This window comes from Tupaia chinensis, unplaced genomic scaffold (assembly GCF_000334495.1).
Source record: "Tupaia chinensis unplaced genomic scaffold, TupChi_1.0 Scaffold000256_1, whole genome shotgun sequence".
Lineage (NCBI taxonomy): Eukaryota > Metazoa > Chordata > Mammalia > Scandentia > Tupaiidae > Tupaia > Tupaia belangeri.
Window position 1 is genome coordinate 1,522,882 of NW_006159736.1, and position 20,684 is coordinate 1,543,565.

General features: G+C 37.3%; 1 protein-coding gene across 2 annotated transcripts in view; it reads right to left on the reverse strand.

The window, feature by feature from the left end:
- Window positions 1–20,684, reverse strand: part of PRIM2 (DNA primase subunit 2) — a 332,833-nt gene that overhangs the window by 107,193 nt on the left and 204,956 nt on the right. For both annotated transcript variants that reach the window (XM_006149174.2, XM_027772133.1), the window contains exons 9-10: window positions 10,334–10,406; window positions 4,558–4,743 (exon numbers count right to left, since the gene is read on the reverse strand). In XM_006149174.2, coding sequence (XP_006149236.1) covers window positions 4,558–4,743; window positions 10,334–10,406 — 259 coding nt within the window. The remainder of the gene's footprint in view (window positions 1–4,557; window positions 4,744–10,333; window positions 10,407–20,684) is intronic.

A 20,684-nucleotide genomic window follows, 5' to 3' on the forward strand; every position in this document is an offset into this window, starting at 1 on the left:
AAAAAAAAAAAATTAATAAAGTTATGGTGAAGTACCATAATTTTTGCTTAGATGCTCACAGCAGCACACCTCAAATAACTTACAACGAGGACACAAGCATAAAAAGAAAAAATCAGATATGATCATTTAGAAGACAATAGTGAAGGAGAATTCTAGTTGAAACTGACCTTGCTACAGCATTGTTCTTGCACTTTGAGGAAATAAGCTATTCATAAAAGTTATTCCAAATCATCCAAGTCAGGTTGAACACCTAAATCCTTTCATTAAACCACCATAAAAACTATCTAATAAATATCCTCCATGATTATTTTATAAAATATTCTATAAAATAGTATTTTAAATCAATAATGTGTTACACTTAAGAGTATTTTATATGTATCATTTAACAAACAGTTTTATTCAATTAAAGCAATGATAATTTAGCATCCCTTAGTTTATTACAATTCCTTGCAAATACATGTATGAGAAGACATAATTGAGAAAAACAGGAACATCCGTTTATAAATACAGACTGTGTAGCAGCAGAATACTACTTACAGTAAGTCACAAGTACAACTTATAATCTTCTAGTCAAAATGTTTGCTGTAATCAATAATGAGCTAATGAAAATAAAGACTACTATATATTATCTAGAAAGCTAAAAAATTATGTATTGATTTTATTTTATAATAATTTTTTAAAACTACTTTAGGTTACAAAATAAAAATCCCATTAAAAGAAATTTTAAATACACACAGGTTTAAAAAAAGAAAAGTCTACATAGGCACAGCTGAATTGCCAAGTTCTGCAATGCTAAAAGCTATATGAACGATCAGGGTTCAGTTCCTAGGTCAATCTGTACATTCCAAAAGTGTTTACATGGGCATATGTTCCTGGCTGGGTAAAAGCTTAGGGGTGGGGATTATGGCATGAGACTTGTTAAGACTGCTTGTCTCTCCCTAACCAAAAAAAAAAAAAAAAGTTTGGGATTTTAACTTTTTTCCAGTTTGTATAGGGTATGTGCACTCATGAGAGAAAGAGAGAGAGAGAGAGAGGAAAATTAAAAAATAGGGACTCCCCAGGAAAAATATCCATGCCACAATCCCTTCTCCATCCTCTTCCAGGGATTCTGGGCACATGAACCCAGTGTGATTTTCAAGCTGCTGATCCAGGGCTCAAATTGGGAAGTTGGCCACTTTAACCTCTATACCACCTGCTGGCCTTGAAAAAAATGTAAAAACTTTAATATAAATAAATAAAAATCTTGAATACTGATGACATTGATATGCATGCCACCCCATATGTACAACAAGAAGACAGGACAGTGAACAGCTGTTAAGTTAAACACCTCGTATTCAGAGCTCCTGTCTACATTGACTAGCATAGATGGGTTTCTCTCTTTTCTTCTTTCTACTAGTTACAGCATAAACAAAGCTAAAATCCTAACTTGGCTTCTCTCTTTTCATTTCAAAACTACTGCCTCACTTTCTCTCTGGCTCACAAATATTAACAGTGTTGTGTGTCATCCTAATTGGACCACAAGGTAACCAGATAGTTGGTCAAGCATAATTCTGGAAGTGTCTAGGGGTGTTTGTGAATGAGATTAACACTTGAGTTGGTGTTGAGAGTAAAGCAGGTGATCCTCCCTAAGGTGAGTGGCTGTCATCCAATCAGCTGAAGGTTGGACAGAATGAAATGGTTGACTGAGTCTCCTGTGGGAAAGCGAGAATTTTCTCCTGCCTCACACCCTCGGCTGGGGCCCCACTTTCTCCCAGCCTTTGGACTCCATCAGAAACATCTATTATTCCTGGGTCTCAGGCCTGCCAGTATTTACACCAGAACTATGCCATCGGCTCTACTAGTTTTTAATGCTTTGTACTCAGACTAAAACTACCATTGGTGCTTGTAGATCTCCAGCTTGCCAATTACAGAGCTTGGGACTTGTTAACCTCTATAATCATGTGAGCAAATTCCTTACAATAATCAGTATCTTCCTCTAACCCCCTGACACACACCTACTCCTTTTCTTTCTCTGCATGTAAACACAAACACATGTGAGATTCTATTTCTCTGGAGAGTGCTAATACACCTACCTACTTAGTACATCCAATTTGTAATAAAAAGATGTTAAAAAAAATTTAAGTAATAATATATATGACATCAATTGCATAGCAAAATTCTCACTTAACTTGATAAGGGTCTAATTTAAAACCTTTCTTAACAGCCATTTCATCGCATGCATCAAAACTATAAAACTGTCTATAGTTTCATGCTAGGTAATTTTATTTCCTGGTAAATATATACAGAGGGCATAATCAGAACCATAATCAATGATTTATGTCCTCAGGATACTGGTTGTAACACATTTATGACAGAGTCAAATTAGACACAACCAAATGTCCAACAATAGAATGATTAAACAAATTATATCAATATCAAAAGATGTATTATACAACTAATTAAAATGAAATTTTCAAACATCAGACAACACATGGAGAAATTATCATATTATAATGTTAATTTTTTAAATAGGTAAAAACACAATGGGATGTAGCTATCTAGAGTAGAGAAAAAGGCTGAAATGATAGTAATTATTTGAGTAGGGTAAAATGACATATAAATGTTTCTGTATTTTTCATGTTCTATAATCAGAATAAGTTGCCTTTATTTTTTAAAGAATTATTTTATTTAACTTTATTATTATGGTTTTAATATTTTCAGAGAGAGGAAGTAAGAAAGCAAGTCTCCAGATCTGAGACTCAAACCATAGTCAGCCATGTGGGAGTCCAGCGCCCTTAACTACCATACTACCTGCCGACCCCCAGAATATGTTGCCTTTAAAATAAAGGACATAGAAGCCTAAATATTTTTCAAAACGGTGTTTAAAAGAAACACTATTAAATGTCTTATGTAAGGGTACATGGAAAATTACTAATGAAGATAGTTTTTAAAATAAATCTAGGGTCAACTGGTAGCACAGTGGTTAAGGCAGCCGAATCACATATGGTCAACTGTACAGTTTGAGACCCAGACCCAGCAGCTCAAAAAACATTGCAGACGTGTGTGCGTGTATGTCTGAAATCCCAAAAGGGGAGAGAAATGGAGAAGGGACTGCAGCTTATCATTTCCCACAGACAGTGGTGCTCTCTCATTTTCTCTCCTCTCTAACCGCCCCCCCCCCACAAGTGCACATGCCTCTAGAAATTATTAAAAAAGAAAAACTATAAAAACTCCAAAAGCCACTTACACTACATTATAAAAAGATCTAAAGTTTTAAATAAAATATTAGGTTGTCAGAAAAGTCATGATGAATCTGTTTTTCTGTTTTTTATGCAGAAATACGTCATGACTTTTCTGACGACCCAATATATAGCTAGAGGCACATTATGAACTGAATTATGCTTTCCCAAAATTCTTATGTTAAAGTCCTATTCCCAAATGTGACTGTATTTGAAGAAAGGATCTTTAAAGGGGAAATTAAGGTTAAATAAGATCATATCTTTGCAGGGGCCTTGATACAGGATGACTGATGTCCTTGCAAGAAGAAGAGAAGACGCACCAGTGTGAGGACACAGCACATTGCTGCAAGCCAAGGAAGGAGGCCTTGGGAGAAACCAAGCCTATAAATACCTTGATCTTGGACTTCCAGACTCCAGAACTACGAGGAAATAAATTTCTGTTGTTTAAGCCAACTAGTTTGTGCTATTTTGTTATGCAACCCTAGCAAACTAATACAAGACATAATAAAGTGTTACAAAATTTATTTGGTCAATATTTTTTGTTATTATTTTACCTTTTTTAGGAGGAAGCAAACTGAGAAATAAAATTTAAAAATATATACTTCATACTAGAACCACATGACATAGAAGGAAAAAGAAACTGTATTTTGAAAAACTGTTATTAGTAGCACTGTTAAAAAGAAATAAGGAGCAGGAGTATAAATCATAGTACTGTGAATATGTTTAAAAGCAGTTGCTCAGGTTTATAATGATCATTGTCTATCTACAAATACTCTATAAGAGATTCTGCATAATGCAATAGAAAACATTTTAGATTATTTTCACTTTATTTGTTCACAATATACCTAGGCTTCAAAACAATATTAAGTATGTTTGAACGTATGTATGTATATGTGGGTATAATTATACACATACATTACTACAGAAATATAACTCTGAAAGCAATTTCAGCCTTTTATTTTACTGGCTGTATATTTCAAAAATATTTCAAGGAGCATATTCCAAAAAGAGACATATTAGGATTTTTTTACTTTTTTTAAGAGAGATTTTTTGCTATAGGGCATGTGTGCTCACCAGAGAGAAAGGCAGAAAGCGAGAAATCACACACTCCCCTCCCTCCATGGGGAATGGCCATGCTGCAATCCCTTCTCTTCCATTCTCCTCTTGGAATCTTGGCATGCACGCCCATGTGCCCAGCATGAGTTTCAAGCCACCAGGTCTGGGACTTGAATTGCAGTTGACTACATGGGAGTCCAGCAATATAACCATTACACCATATGCTGGTCCCAAAATTTCAGTTTTTAGACCTAAATAAAATTCCAGTTATAGCTCTGATTACCTTGTCTGGATCCATCTTTCCTTTGATAAATTCTTGCTTCCAGAACTGCAATGCCTGTTCCAGTGTTAAACCAATGCCCTTCAGGAAGAGGCCATACTGCATTCGGCCTCCATGACGAAGATGGTGAGTTTCCCGCAAGGCTTTATGTAACTGACGCATACAAGGTGGGAAGGATTTGGTAGAAAGCTGTAAGAAAAAACAGTTGTTGGTTACATGGAAGACTTGTCAGGTCCCACATAATATTTGTTGTGACTGTAAATTTAGTCTAATTGAAATAAAAATAAAAACCATAAGGAAACATTACTATATTACTGTGATTGCATATAACTTTATTCTTATTAATATTTTTGCATTGATTACATATTATAGTGATACTATTTTGGAAACACTGGGTTCAATAAAATGTATCTTTAAAATGTATTTTACCTATTTCTTCTTAATTTTCAATTTCACCTTTCCTTTGATGATAATTATAGATTCATATGTGGTTTAAAAAAATAATACAAAGAGATATGTACCCAGTTTTCCCAAAGATAAACTCTCACAAATTATAGTATAATATCATAACCAAAATACCAGCACCACCAGCACTGATAAAATCCACTAGCCTCATTCAGATTTTATCAATTGTACACAGGTACCTCTTTATGTCTACATTTGTACACTTAATTTCATGCATTTTTTTTCCACCAAGGTCACGTGTGCTTGCTGGAGAAAGAGAAAGGAGGAAAGTGAAAAAACATCCCCCACAAGGCATTGTCATGCTTCTCTTCTCCATTTCTCCCACCATTCAGGATATGAGGCATACAGACACTTGTGCCATGTGTTTAGAGCCAGGTCCAGGACTAAAACTGTACAATCGTCCTTGTAGGATCCAGTCACCTTAACCACCAGGCCACAGGCTGATCATATTTCATGCAATTATACCACATGTGGAGGAGATTCATGCATTCACCACTCCAGTTAAGATGCAGAACAATTCTATCACCACAAAGATCTCTCGTGTGTCCCTTTCAGACCCACCTCAACTACCATCTGCACCTTGCCTTCTCCTCATTAGTCCCCTATCCCTTTGTCAACTACTGATCTGTTCTCCATCTTGATAATTTCATTGTTACAAGAGTATAATATACACAGATACATAGAATCATGTAGTATGTAATGTTTTGTGATTGGTATTTTTCAATCAGTATAATTCCCTCCAGATTCATCTAAGTTCACCTGTGAGTTATTACATTTAAGTACTATTCAATAGTATGGATATAATACCACAATTTATTTAACCACTGACTCTCGGAATATTTCAAATTAAACTGTTATAAACCTTATAGAGGTTTCCATGTGAATAGAAGGTTTCATTTTCCTCAACTATATATTCAAAATTATAATTGCTGAGCAGCAGATAAACTTTTAAGATAGCTCAATTACTAAGTAAAACACAGAAATAAGTGAATATTAAAAGAAGAATTTAAATAAATGTGCTAAAGAAATCAATATTTAAGAGAAAAAAAATTGCAGGTCTTTCTTTTTATGTCAAAATGAAATACAACCCAGGCCACTGTGATGTAGCATTAACACTAGCACTTTTCATGCTGGAAGCAAACTGTGGTTTGGCTCCTGGGTTGATCTAAAAAATGTGCCAGGCACATGTGCAAGGGCCCAGGATCCTGAGGAGCTAGCGGGCTGGGGAAAGGGGAGTATGTCATGACAAGACTCTACTGAGAAAGCATTTTCTCTTTCTTTCTCTCTCACACACATACACCTGTTATGCACATGTGCCTTTTGTCATAAAACAAAACAAAACAAAAACACAAACAAAATATCACTGTTTACTTTAACTCAACATTTTTACTTATGTTCTCAACTGCATTCTATGACTTTCTCAACTAGCCTTCTCCCAAGACTTAAGTCCCTACTTTCTCACGTATTTCCTGGCAAATTCACTGTTAAGACAGGTCTCACTTTGCTTGACCCTGCTGCTCCCTCTAGTGACCATCCACTCTCTCTTCATCCTTTCACAGTAACAACTAAATTTTTCCGTTCCAAACCTACATCCTCGCTTGGCAGGTCTCAGGAAAGTCTTGCGGTTCTTTTTCATGTAACTCTTTTTGTTCCGTCATATTATTACCTGATTATTCTTTCTAAAGCATTTTTCTAAACTCCTAAAAATCAATGCATATTCAATACCCTTAGTACGAACATGTTAGGTTCTCTCAACGTCCAATAACTAACTACTTTTCAATTATACACAACAGAACAAATATTGATTAGGTGTTTTGGAAAACCTAAAAACATTATTTTCCTTTTTATTCAGGTAAGTTAAGGGAAAAGACACAGCAATCATTATATTCATTATTACAGAAGTTAAATTCATGCAGTAAATAATATAATGAGGGCTCCAACAAGGTCATAAATCAAGCACTTTGGAAGCACTGTGAAAGTGAGAGGAGGAAAGCCCAGGTTGTTACTATTACCAGTAATAACCCTTAACTCCAGTCAGATGGATTATTCACTATACTATTATCACACGGTCATATTTTGTACTTTCTCATTTCTCTCACTCTTCTGGCTCTATCTTGTGTAGTAGCCTTCCCACCCCTATGTCATCTAGCCAAAGTCAGGTCGTTCTTCAAGACCCAATTCAACTTCAGCTTTCTTGACTACTTTTTACTAGTTTAATCACCAAATAGTCATTAAATATTTAATACCTTTATGATCCTGGGTACTAGAAAGAAATTAAAAAAAAAAAAAAAAAAATTTATTCTCTCTCTGTCTGTCTGGTGAGCGCACGTGCCCTATAACAAAAACCTCTCAAAAAAAAAAAAAAAAAAATTTATTTATTTATTTATTTATTTATTTATTTATTTATTTATTTATTTATTTATTTTCCAGGGAAGTTTTTGCTATAGGGCACATGTGCTCGCCAGAAAGACAGAGAGAGACAGAAAGACAGAAAGCAAGAAATCACCCCCCAGGGGGTATGGCCATGCCACAATCCCTTCTCCTCCATTCTCCTCTTGGGATCTTGGGCATGCACACGCACACACCCAGCACCAAGTTTAAGCCACTAGGTCTGGGATTCGAACCACAGTAGGCCACATGGGAGTCCAGTGAAATAGCCATTATGCTTGTCCCAAAACTTATTCCTAAGAAATACAAAAACCTTGTTCATAAGGAACCCATATTCCAATGGGAGGAGATAGATAATTATATCACATACTTCACAAGATAACATCTGATTCCAAAAGCTCTGAAAATAAAATGGGATCAAATGTAACTAAAAGAGGGGTGAGATAATTTGCACACCAGGAAAGTGTCTCTGAGGAGATGGTATTTCAGCAGAGATGTATATTGAATTCCAACCAAATGAAGATTCCAGAATACTGTTAACGTAAAGATAATGAAAGTGGAGCCAGCAGGTGGCATAGTGGTTAAGGCACTGGACACTCCCACACAGCCAACCATAGTTCAAGTTCTAGACCTGGTGGCTCTGGTCAAATTAAAATAAATAAATGAATAAATAAAATTAAATAAATAATTCTTTTTTTTTTTTTTTAAAGAAAAGGTAATAAAAGCAAAGACCCTGAGAAGAAACAAGCTTGGTGTGCTAAGAGTAAAGGTCCATATGGCTAGAGCTCAGTGAGTGAGCCAGAATGAAGAAGGTAAAATTGGAACGACAAGTTCATAGGGCTTGATAGGCCATAAAATGAGCTTAGATTTTAGTAATAGAAGGTGTTGATCAGAAAACTGATATGACTCGATAAGTAAAAAGAGCACTGGCCTTCTACAATGAACAGACTATTTGAGAGCAAGAATGAAAGCAAAAAGAATGCTTTATAGGTTTTGACAGTAATCAACAGTAATCCAAATAATGGAAAAGGAAAAGACGGGGTCTAGGATATCTCATAATGAGACCGAAGAATGACTGTGGCGATTGAGCAAAGAAATGATAAGACAAGGATCTGGGATGAATTTTCAATGCCTATTGCAGAGGCATTATATTGCTCATTTATTATTTACTATGTTGTCTACATGTATCTCCCCTACATAAGGTCTGCGAAGGTAGGTACATTTTCTGTTTTATTCATTTCAATCCACAGCACAGTGGCTAGTACATAATTGATGGCCTCAATATATGGTAGCTAAATTAATGAATGATTACACTTCTGTGAACTTGCACCGTATCCAACCAAGTTCACATTTGCTTGTGAATGATAAAACATCAACCTAAAATCAGAAACAGAATGAACCTCCAATCATTCATATTATATAAAGTAAACATAGGGGCCAGCAGATGGCGAGGTAGTTACGAGGATGGATTCCCACATGGCTGATCATGGTTCAAGTCCTGAATGTGGTAGTTTGAAAATCACACCAGGCGTTTGTGCATGCATGTCCAGAATCCCAAGAGGAAAACAGAAGAGAAGAGATTACATAGTGGCTTACCCCTACCCAGGGTGGGGTAGGGGTTCATTTCTTACTTTCCCTCTCTCGGTATCTCTCTGGCAAGTACCCAATATGCCCTATGACAAAAACCTAAAAAAATTTAAAAATAAACATAAATCATATGGGGGGAAAGGGTGGAGGCGAGAGATGAAACAACTGTTGGAGAAAGTTAAAAGGGGCCAACCAGTGGTAGGGTTGCTAAGGCAACTGGATCCTACAAGGATAACTGCTCAGTGACTCAGTGGCTCGAAAAACATGCCAGGGGGCCAATGGGTGGCATGTGGGTTAAGGCGCTGGACACTCCCATATGGCCGGCCACAGTTTGAGTCCCAGAGCTGATGGCTTACTATCTCACTACCCTCCCAGGTCTTTCTCTCTCTCTCTCTCTCTCTCTCTCTCTCTTTCTCTGTTCAAATTAAAATGAATGAATAAAATTAAATAAATATTTTTTAAAAAAAGAAAAAGAAAAACATGCCAGGAATGTGTATGTGTGTATGCCCAAAATTTCAAAAGAAGAAATAGAGAAGGGATTAGAGTGTGGCTATCCCTCATGGGTAGGTGTTTTCTAGCTGTTTTTCTCTCTCTCTCCCCAGCAAGCACACAGTGCTCTCTAGCAAAATAAAAGGAGAGTGAGAAAGAGAGAGATAATTAAAAAATAGGATATCCTTGAGAAGAAATTTTACACCAATTGTGTAAGGTAGGTAATTCTATTGTTATTTCTGGATATATTATCTGCAAGTATTTAATTATTCACACAAAAAGACAACCTATTTATTCAAGAGAGAGGGAATGGCGAGAGCATGAGAGCCCGCATGCACACACCCCTCCCCCCCAGTGGGTAGTGGTCATGCTGCAATCCCCTAACCTCCATTTCTCCATCCATTCGGGATTTGGGGCACATGGGATTTGGGACACACATGTCCACATGTTTCTCATGCTTCTGGGGCCAGGATTCAAACTATGGGTACCCATGTTGGATCTGGCTTCCCATGTACAAGGCTTAACCAATATTCTATAGGGCTGGCCCAATGTACGGTGTATTTAAATATTAACATATAGATACCATTTAGCTATCATTACTTAAAAAATTCCTCTTTGAAATAAGTAAATTTTATTTTTATCAAATAATAAATAACTTTTATTAGGTTTTAATAAAATCTAATTTTAGGATTTAAAAAAATCATATTCACAGAACATGAAATTTTGTTTAAAAATGATAGGTAAACGATGAAATAATATCCTCTCCCATTTGCCCATCCAAAAATCTTTGAAGAAAACTGGTATTTCCAATATTGACAAAGATCAAAGCTTAAAAAGATGTGATACTTACTGAGTCGATCTGTTCTAAAGAAATCTTCCCAGCATTTCCCTGTGTACTGTAATCTTGGCCAGTATAGGAATGACTAAATGAAAAAGTCAAACAAAAAGCATATTAAAATAGGATTTATAAAATACTTTTTGACTACTTCAAAGGACTTATTTTCCTAATGAAAATTAAAGTCAGAGTAAGAAAACACTTTTACATAAACCAAAAAAGTCAGAATAAGAAAATTAAAGTCAAAATAAGAAAACACTTGAATGTAAACCATTCAGCCAAGTGTTTTTAATTTATTTAACAGTATGTATTTAAGTAACTTACCCCAAAATAATACAAAAAATAGTGACAGTCTGGTTCTCTTGATTCCTACTGTTGGGCACCACCTCATTGCTTAGAAATATAATTCAACTTATTAAAGTTCAAATCTCTACTATTTATTTCTTATATTTTAAAAAATATTCTTTCTTTATTCATGATATAGCATGTACATGTGCAAGTAACAGTGAGAGAGAGAAAGAAAGAGAGAATGAGTTGTTTCCATAGAGTCTGGCCATGCAGTGATCCCCTTCCTCCAGTTCTCCAGCCTGTGAGATGCTGGAAACTTGCACATGTGTTCTGAGTGCTTCAGGTGACCAAGTTGAGGATTTGAAAAGTCACCATGTGGGATCCAGCGGTGTATTACAGCTACCTGTGTCATGAAGCCTGCCCCTATTTATCCCTTGTTAACACTATGGCAATACAGAGAAAAAGAAAGCAGGGCTTAAATCAAGAACTATCCATCATATAACAGATACAGATCCTAAGCAAGTTATTTAGACTCTCTGTATCCCAGGGTACTTCTGTGTCTAAGGGAGATAATGATGCCAGCTTTACAGTGTTGATAAGAGGTCTGAATCTGAAAGTTCGTGTTAAAGGGCCTGACCTGCAGTAATCGTTGTTTATTATAATAAATATCTGAGTAGCACTTTACAGTGTGTGAAGAATCTTCATCTATGCTCTAGTTAAATCCCCATAATTACTCTGAGAGTATTTTTATTTTACACTTGACAAATGAAAAATGGAGACTCAAAGGAGTTAGAAACTCATTAGGATCAGAAAGCAAGTCAGCACTGCAACGAAAACTCAAACTTTTTGACTCCTAATTCCCTGTTTCTTCACTATACCATGCCATCTTCCCCATAAAATATTTTCCTGTAGAATTTTTTGAAATTAGAAAACTAATTTGGTATACACTAACTAAAGCCATATATCTTTGTAATCTTTCATTGTCTTGACATACTACCTCACCCATAAACACAGATTCAGGTGCACACAAGTATGACACTGCAAAAAACAGTTGTTCATTGGGACCAGCAGTTAGCGTAATGGCTATATTGCTGGACTCCCACGTAGTCAACCACGGTTCGTGTCCTGGACCCGGTGGCTTAAACTCACGCTGGGCATGTGTGCATGTGTGCCCAAGATCCCGAGAGGAGAATGGAGAAGAAGGGACTGCGGTGTGGCCATCTCCCCTGGGGAGGGGTGATTTCGCGCTTTTTCTCTGTCTCTCTCTCTGTCTTTCTGGCGAGTGCACACAGCCTTTAGCGAAAACCTCTCAAAAAAAAAAACAAACAAACAAAAAAAAAAAAAACAGTTGTTCATTTATATAGGAAAATACACTGAAATCATGGTTTATGCAGACACTGCATCTAAAGGGTAATCATAGAGAGAAGTGTCATTATCATAAAAAATTCTAGATTGTCTACTTCCTACTCGGCTCAGTACAGAGTCTCCCTGCAGAACCGTGTGTATGCTCAAGACGCTCTGGAGAGAGGCTGCCGTTTCCACAATGAATCAATTTTACAAACAATGGATATGGATTGGAAGCAAAACTATAGTAGTATCTTGGGATGCTGCAGCTACTGGCCAGTATACTATTACAAGTGTGGATGTCCCCTCCCCAGAGTCTACCTTCCATGAGCAAAGAAAAGTCTGAGAATTACTTGGAGAACAAGATGAGTAAAATAACACTGAAGGAAACCAGAATATTCTGCCCCAAATGTGAAAGACTACTGAACTAAAGCACATGCAGGAAAGCAATGTCTTCCCCCATTTGCCCAAAAGCAGGACACAAATTTACAAAAACGAAAGGTATCCTGCTCCCTTTAGAAAAAACGTTAACCTCTGAAGAAAAGTTATCTGGAACCCTTATCTAAAGATGATAGAGGGATCTACATTAACAAGCTTTATAAATAAGCCTTTATAAACCTGTCATTTAGTTGCTTTCCCACAAATTGCTGTCCCCAGAGACTCAATGTCCTTCTCCTTTGTCTTGTCACTTCTCTCAAAATTTACCAATCTTTGTTGACGAGGTAATATAAACTGAAATTAAATTCACCTTTGTGAGAACTACTCATTCTCTGTCTCCCATGTATACATGAAATATACAGGTTACTAGACTTTTGTTTGTTTCCTCTTGTTAATCTGGTTTGTTAGAGGGGTCCATACCAACTAAGGGGTTGGAGAAAACAATTATTCTTCTTCCCCTAGATCCCAAATCCTGAAACACAGCTCCTTGACTCTTACATTATTTCCCCCTCAAGTAATACATTTCTGACAATCAATGTGTCACTAGATGTTACACATTAATTATTCTAGTACTATGGCATACAAACTCATGCTAAGTTAAACCAACAATTGCTTTTAACTTTAAAACCTTACACTTAAATACAGAGTATAATGAGAGAATTGCTTCAGTACAATCCCCAAAATAAAAATTTATTTCACTTTCTAATATATCTTGCAGTCGAGCAAAGAGGCAGCATGGGACAGTAGTTGATCGAAGTATCAAGACCTACTCTTGTTTTTGCTTTTGAAACCCTTAGTTCCACAAACCGGAAGACCACTGGATATCCTGATTTGCACCATCCTCATTTGTAAAATGGCACTAATATACCAGACCTGCCTAATTGACAAAAATGCTCAGGAACTCAAATAAAATAATTTTTTCAAAGTACTAATTAGAATCAGTAAAGCACATTCCTTCCAGTACAGAGAGTAACTGCAGCCTTGACCAGTAAGTACAGAAATAACAGGATGGAGAGGGAGATGAACATGATCCGGCAAAGGACCCATCACCCAGCCGGGAGGTAACAGGCCAAGCCATTAACCTCTACGTGCCTCAGCTTCCTACACTATAAACTGAAGGTGGTGATTACAGTGATCTAACAGGATTGCTCATATCAAATAGATAAACGAATATGGAAGTCCTCTATAAATGATAAAATAATGTACAAACATGAGCAGTCACTCAGTAAATGGAGTTGAATGCCCACTATCCTGCAAGGAAGTTGTTCTTGGCATTATGCAACAATGGGGTTATGCCCTGATAAACTCAGCATAAAGTCAAAAAAATTGTAAGTTGAGCCAACCTAAGTCAGGGAACCATCTATACTTAAACTGGTTATAGACAGATGTAGCAGAGGTAGGGATTGTATGACACACACAAGATAGTCAGCTCTTAAGCAGCCTTATGTCCCACGCTCTGTAGGCAATGAAAAACCATAAAAAGATTCAAGGCCAGGGGCCAGCAGGTGGCATGGTGTTTAAGGGCACCGGACTTCCACATGGCTGACCATAGCCTGAGTCCCAGATCTAGCGGCTTGCATTCTCAGTCTGTCTGTCTGTCTGTCTGTCTGTCTGTCTGTCTCTCTCTCTCTCTCTCTCTCTCTCCCTCCCTCCCTCTCTCTTTGGTCAAATTTAAATAAAGTTAAATAAAATAATTCTTAAAAAAAGATTTAAGGCCAAAACTGATACAATCAGGTTTATACTTGATAAAGAAAGCCATGTGAAAAAAATGACTAGAAATTGGAAGGACTAGGCATTGAAACACCCTCACATTCAGAGCTCAGTGCCAGCTTTACATCACTCTGCTTTCAAATGAATGCACTATTACAGTCATAAACTGTTCAAATACACTGCTATTTTCCCTAGTTAAAAACAGTACATCAGGACCAGCAGGTGGCAAGGTGGTTAAAGTGCTGAACTCCCACATGGCTGACCGCAGTTCTAGTCCCAGGCCAAGTGACTTGAGAATTATGCAGGGCGTGTGTGCATGCATGCCCAAAATCCTAGGTGGAGAATGGAACAGGAAGAATTACAATGAGTCCATTCCCCATGGGGGTGATTTCTCACTTTCCTTTTCACTGTCTCTGGTGAGTGCATGTGCATTATGGCAAAAACCTAAACAAACAAAAAAGTAGATCAATTTTATAAATGAACATTTTTTAGTAATTACACTAGAAAAACAAGAAAGAGTATTTTTATCAGCAAAAGCTGTTTCTAATAGCTTCAAACTACACACACACACATGCAAATCCAACAAAAAATACTGTTTTTGATCTGCTTAGAATAATCACAGCTTATTTTTTTTTTTATTTTGAGAGGTTTTTGCTATGGGGCGAGTGAGCTCACCAGAAAGAGAGAGACAGAAAGCAAGAAATCACCCCCCAGGGGGATGGCCACGCCACAATCCCTTCTCCTCCATTCTCCTCTTGGGATCTTTGGCACGCACGCACACGTGTCCAGTCTAAGTTTAAGCCACCAGGTCCAGGACTCAAACAGCGGTCGACTACATGGGAGTTCAGCGACATAGCCATTACGCTAACTGCTGGTACCAATCACAGCTTTATTTTGAGTGATACTCACTATCACCAATGTATAATTTTTTAATAAGGAGAATTCAATACATATGAAAACATTTCTACTACAAACCTTGCATAAAAGAATAAAGTGAGATGTACTACAAATGCCATTTTCTTTTATCCAACCCACCAAGAAACATTTTGGATTATAAAATTCAAATTATGTCACTGATCACTATTTGGCACATATAAAGAGGAGTGTTGAATTAATTAGAGAATCTTGAAAAAAATCGAGATTTGATTTCATTCTCGGCTTAGCTACTACTTTGCCACAAGTATAAAAAGGCAAGCCAAAACTAGGCATCATCTTGTTCATCCGCTAACACGGATGGTAAGGGATTAGAAGCTGCAGTGATTTACTTGCACTCTCTGCATAATTCATCTTTTATCTAGGAGTGTGCCAGGTGAAAGGCAAAGAGATTGAAATGTCATAGAGTTTCTTCAAGTTAAAGATAAGTAGCAAAAACCATATGGATGCGGTTCAGTGAGTATTCAATTACATTAGAATACTATCTTAAGACACTGGGTTATGAAAGAGAAAAGAGTGTCCTCTTGCTAAAATATAACAATTACTGTGTTGTATCAGCAAAATAAACATCTTTACTACCCAAACAGAACCACATGCATGCATAAAACCCAGGCTGAACTTCTTGCCATTAGATTGTCAGACTCTCTATAACAGACTTTTTTTTCCACATTCCACTTGCCCTCCTTATCAGAATATAAACAGATTCTAATTATGAAAAGGAAAAAAAAATTATCAGGAGTTCTTGAATAGCCTCACAATCTTTCAGCACACTCATTCAGCATCTTTGTGACCAAGGAAGAGTCCAAGCAGTGACAGATCCAGAGAGTACAATGTAGTAAGTGACAATACAGTGCTCAGGACAACTGTCCCGCAAGGCCACTGAGAAGAGGTTTCTTTTTAAATGAAGGGTGGGAGGAGGTACAGCAACGCGCAGAATTCAGGGTTTTTACACAATGAAATGACACTGACTTCAGAGAGTTATGCTTGAGCAACACCAACTACAGCATCCTGGGAAGCTATTAGAATGCTGCTGAAATGACTGACAACCCATCCGAGGTGAACAGGGAAGCCTGCTAAGCCAGAGGGAAAAGGTGACGCGGAGACAGGCGTGGACGGCTGGGGTAAAGGAAAGGTGACAGTGAGAGGCAATGAGGGACTGGAAAGTAAATCGGAGGAATGAGAAACTGTATTTACAAAATAATTTAAGTTTGGAGGCTTAGACATAGGATGTGATGATGACCAAAAAAAAAAAAAAGTCCAAGGCCACTGTTCTAGTATTTGCAGCATCTGTAGTTTACCAATTCTGTACACAGTAAAACATTCTGAAATTTTGACCAGGTTTATAAAAGTACATGATTTGAGTTTATTAAGACTCTTAAAGGTGTTTTAGATTAAGCATGTAATAAAGAAATAGCTTTTTGAAGTAACAGAAAAGTCGAGGGCCAGTCCGTGGTGTGATAGTTAAGGTGGCTAGATCCCAGATCGCCAACTCCACAGGTCAAGTCTCAGACCCTGGGGTTTGAGAAACATTCTGGGCTCCTACATGTGCATGCCAAAAATCCCAAAATGAGGGAGAAATGAAAGACACGGGGCGGGGTGATCATTTGCCATAGACGGTGCGCCTTCCCCGTTCCCTCTGTCTGTCTGTCTGTCTGTCTGTCTCTCCCTGGTGAATGCACATGGCCTCTGAGGGGAGAGAGGTCTGTTTTTTTCTGATCTGGTGAATCAACACAAATCAGGAGAATGACCAGAAAGAAGCAAAGTCAAGGAAGTTTCTAAATCACAGTTTATAGATAAAAAGTGTAGGTTGGATGCAAAGGGAAGAAAGAAAATAAAAACTGAAATGAAGTAATAGAAAATCAAGTGGGTTCTGAGGCACGGTTCTCTAAACAAAAACCACTACTATAAACAAAAAAACTTTAAATCCTAATTTCTTTTATAATAACAAGGTGCTAGGTCTCTGTTTTAATAAAAATTTGAGGCTTTGTCAAGTTTTTAAAAACCTACTGTAAGAGAAGTAATGATACACATAGACTATAAAGGCACCTTTTCGCTGTAGCATTTGTTCAATAAACTTACATACAACTTAATTAAAACTCAGTCACATCTGAGGAACTTTCTCCTCCCATATTATCTTGCTAATAATTAAACAGTCTGAGATAAGCATGACTAGTTTTCAATATAACTTTAAAATAACAGTAAACAGAAAACTGTAAACCCAACAGAGTTTCAATAACTTGAGGGCTGAAAGGAAAATATATTTCAAAATATCTAAAACATTTATGTAACCATTTAAATGGGCTCTATTTTAAATTCACTTAAATCAATTCAATATTGGAGTCTGAGGGAGGGTTGAGGAATGGCTGAGACAGGAAGACATAATTAATCACATCTACACTGAATGAGAATTTCCCCAAAACACTATCACACAGACATCTAATTTACAGAACAAAAATACCACAGATGTATGAAAAGATAAATGTGAAACAGGTACAACTCCACAGATCTGATCTGTGAGAGGCAGACATACTCTTGGACTTCAGGGAGTCAGAAATTTGAGTCATGCTCAATGCACCACGAATATCAATATGAGCACTTAGGTACACAACAGGGAATTGTTGTGGAGTGTCGAAACTGAGGGTTGAAAACAAAAAGAAGAAATTATGTGAAAGTAGATATGTGGGTCTCACGACAAGATCAGCTGGTTAAGAAAAAAAAATCTTTTCCTGCTGTGGCAGTGATCATTAGTAGAAGATGGATCATCACACCTCGGCCCTGAGAGTTGTGTTCGCAAGAACCACTACTGTGACACAAATGCCACAGAGCATAGCTGACAAAATGAGAGGACAAAAGCCAGTTTTCAAGGGTGATTACGTCTCCAGTCATCTTCTCCTTTTCAGACTACTGATGAGAACTTGAGGGAGTAAACAAAAATAGTGGAATCGTTGCAACAGGTGAGGGATTAGGTGTAATTACTTCTCATCCGTATCATTTTTTCCAGGCAATCATGAGGCATAAAAGAACAAGGGAGTCTGGCCTGGGCTGGTGGCACAGTCAACAACAAGCTGAACTGCAGTATTAGGAGCCACAAGGCTGTGAGTTCAGGTCCCAGTTTGGCCTGAGAACACATAGGTGCATGCATGTGCCTGGGACCCTGAGGACTAGGAGGGGTGAGGAAGAAGAATCTAGCATGACAAGACTCTGACAAGGGTGTTTCTCTCTTCTTCCCCTCCCTCGCTTGTGTGCACATGCACAGCTATCTTATCATGAATAAAATAAATAAACTTTTAAAAAAGGACATGGATTGGGGCCAGCAGATGGTGTAATGGTTACGTTGCTGGACTCCCATATCGTCGACTGTGGTTCAAGTCCCTCAACCAGCAGCTTAAAACTCACACCAGGAACATGTGCATGTGTGCCAAAAATCCCAAGAAGAAAATGGAGGAGAGGAGATTGTGGCTTGGTCATTCCTTCCCCCGCCCCCACCCCGGTAGGTGATTTCTCACTTTATGTCTCTGTCTCTCCAGTGAGCATATGCACCTAATAGCAAAAATCTCTCTTAAAAAAAGGGGGGGGAGTAAGAATAGGTTTTAGAATCTAATAATCATGGGTTTGCACGCACTATCTGTGTGACTGCAAAAATCTCTTAATCTTTTTCAATTTAATCATTAGTAAATGGGGATTATAAAAAGGTTCACAAAAGCACTGCCCTCAAAGGATTGCTATGAGGATCAGATGCCTGTAGAGTTTATCACTGTATTTTCCACTCAAATTGTAATCATCATCACCATCAAAGTCTAAAATTATGACATATAGACATACCAGTTGTTTTCTCTATTCTTAACAGTCACCAATTTCTTCCCATGAGTAATAGAAAAAAACAGTAACTTCTTTCCTACTTTCTTTATACTATTAATAAAATACTTAACACTGAAAAGAATCTAGATATCTTTGACTAATCTGATATCTGGGAAGTTTTGTAGGTCTATCCTATTCTATACTTATAACTTGAAGTTTTGATAATACAAAAATTCAACCTCAGACACTGGAGTTTAAAATGGAAACCAATTTTGCAAAGCCACACTGTTCAATATAGTATCCACTACCCAAATGTGACTATTAGCACTTCAAATGTAGCTTAGTCTGAATTGAAATGTTCAATAAATGTAGAATATGCACTGAATTTAAAAGGTTTGGTATGAAAACATAAGATAAAATATTTCATGAGTAATTTTTGCATGTCAATTACATGTTAAAATAATATTTTGAGTATGGGTTTAAAAAGACACTTTACTAAAATTAATTTCACTTCATTTATTTTTTAAGACAGATTTTGCTAGAGTGTGTATGCACTCACCAGAGAGACAGAAAGCAAGAAATCACCCCCTAGAGAGGATGGCCATACCACAATCCCTTCTCCTCCATTCTCTTCTTGGGATGTTGGGTACAAACACACACACACATGCCTGACATGAGTTCCAAGCTGCTGGGTCTGGGACTCAAACCATGGTCAGTCATGAGGGAGTCTAGAGACATAACCATTATACCATCTGCTGGTCCCTCACTTAAGTAATTTAAAATTGTATTTTTGGTTCACATCTGTCTTTTTGTTGTTTCTACCAGACATCGCTAACCTTCAGTAAGAACAGAATGACAAGTGACAAGCAAATGATTCTTTGGAGGACTAGACAATAAACCTGTAGAACAGCCAACAGACCTACCCTGATTTCTATTTGCCAAACTAAAACCAATTCACAAGTTAGAGGTAGAATATAAGCTGCAAGAGTAACCACTAAAGAAAGTGCCTTAAGTCAACTAAATGTTTTCACATTTTACTTAGGAATCATATATTTAATTTTAGCCAGAATTTGCCATTTTTACTATTAGGAAAGTGACCTTTAATTCTGATTAGTTTGGAGATAACCTGAATCATGTGTTCAAAGAAAAATTAAGCTGTGACACATTTTTATTTAGGAGTCTTTGGGGTTGTCTGGCTCACCTCAATTCCCAGTTACAGCAGTCCACTTTTCTCTCATTCATAAGAAGTCATGTTGGGCAGGATGGGAATGTGGATTACAAGTTCCTAAACCAAAGAGGAAAGAGTTCCTCTCCCATCCTTGAGGAGTGTCTCTCTGCCTCCCTCTCCGATTCTAAGGTTCATAAAACAATAGTATGGGGACCAGCAGGTGGCATAATGGTTATGTCACTGGACTCCCCTATGGCCAACCGTGGTTCAAGTCCTAGACCTGGTGGCTTGAGACTCAATACAGCGTGTGTGTGCATATCCTAAGAGGAGGGTGGAGGAGAGGGGACTGTAGTATGGCCATCAACCCGGGGGGGGGGGGGTTGTCTCTCTTTCTTTCTCTATCCATTTCTCCAGGGAACACACTCTATCGCAAAAATCTTTAAAAAAAAATAAATAAATAAAAGTATTATGTAAAACATATTTCCTTTGCTGACAAGCATCTCCCAGTACTATTGAACCTAATAAGGTTAACAACACCATTTACTCGTTTCTATCTGGCAGGCTATAGTTAATCATATTTTTAAAATTGGCATAAAATAAAAAAGCAGTGAAGAAAACATCACAAGTAATCACAACTGATCTCTGCACCAAGGAAACATATTTATTCAGACCATTAAAAAGTAAGCT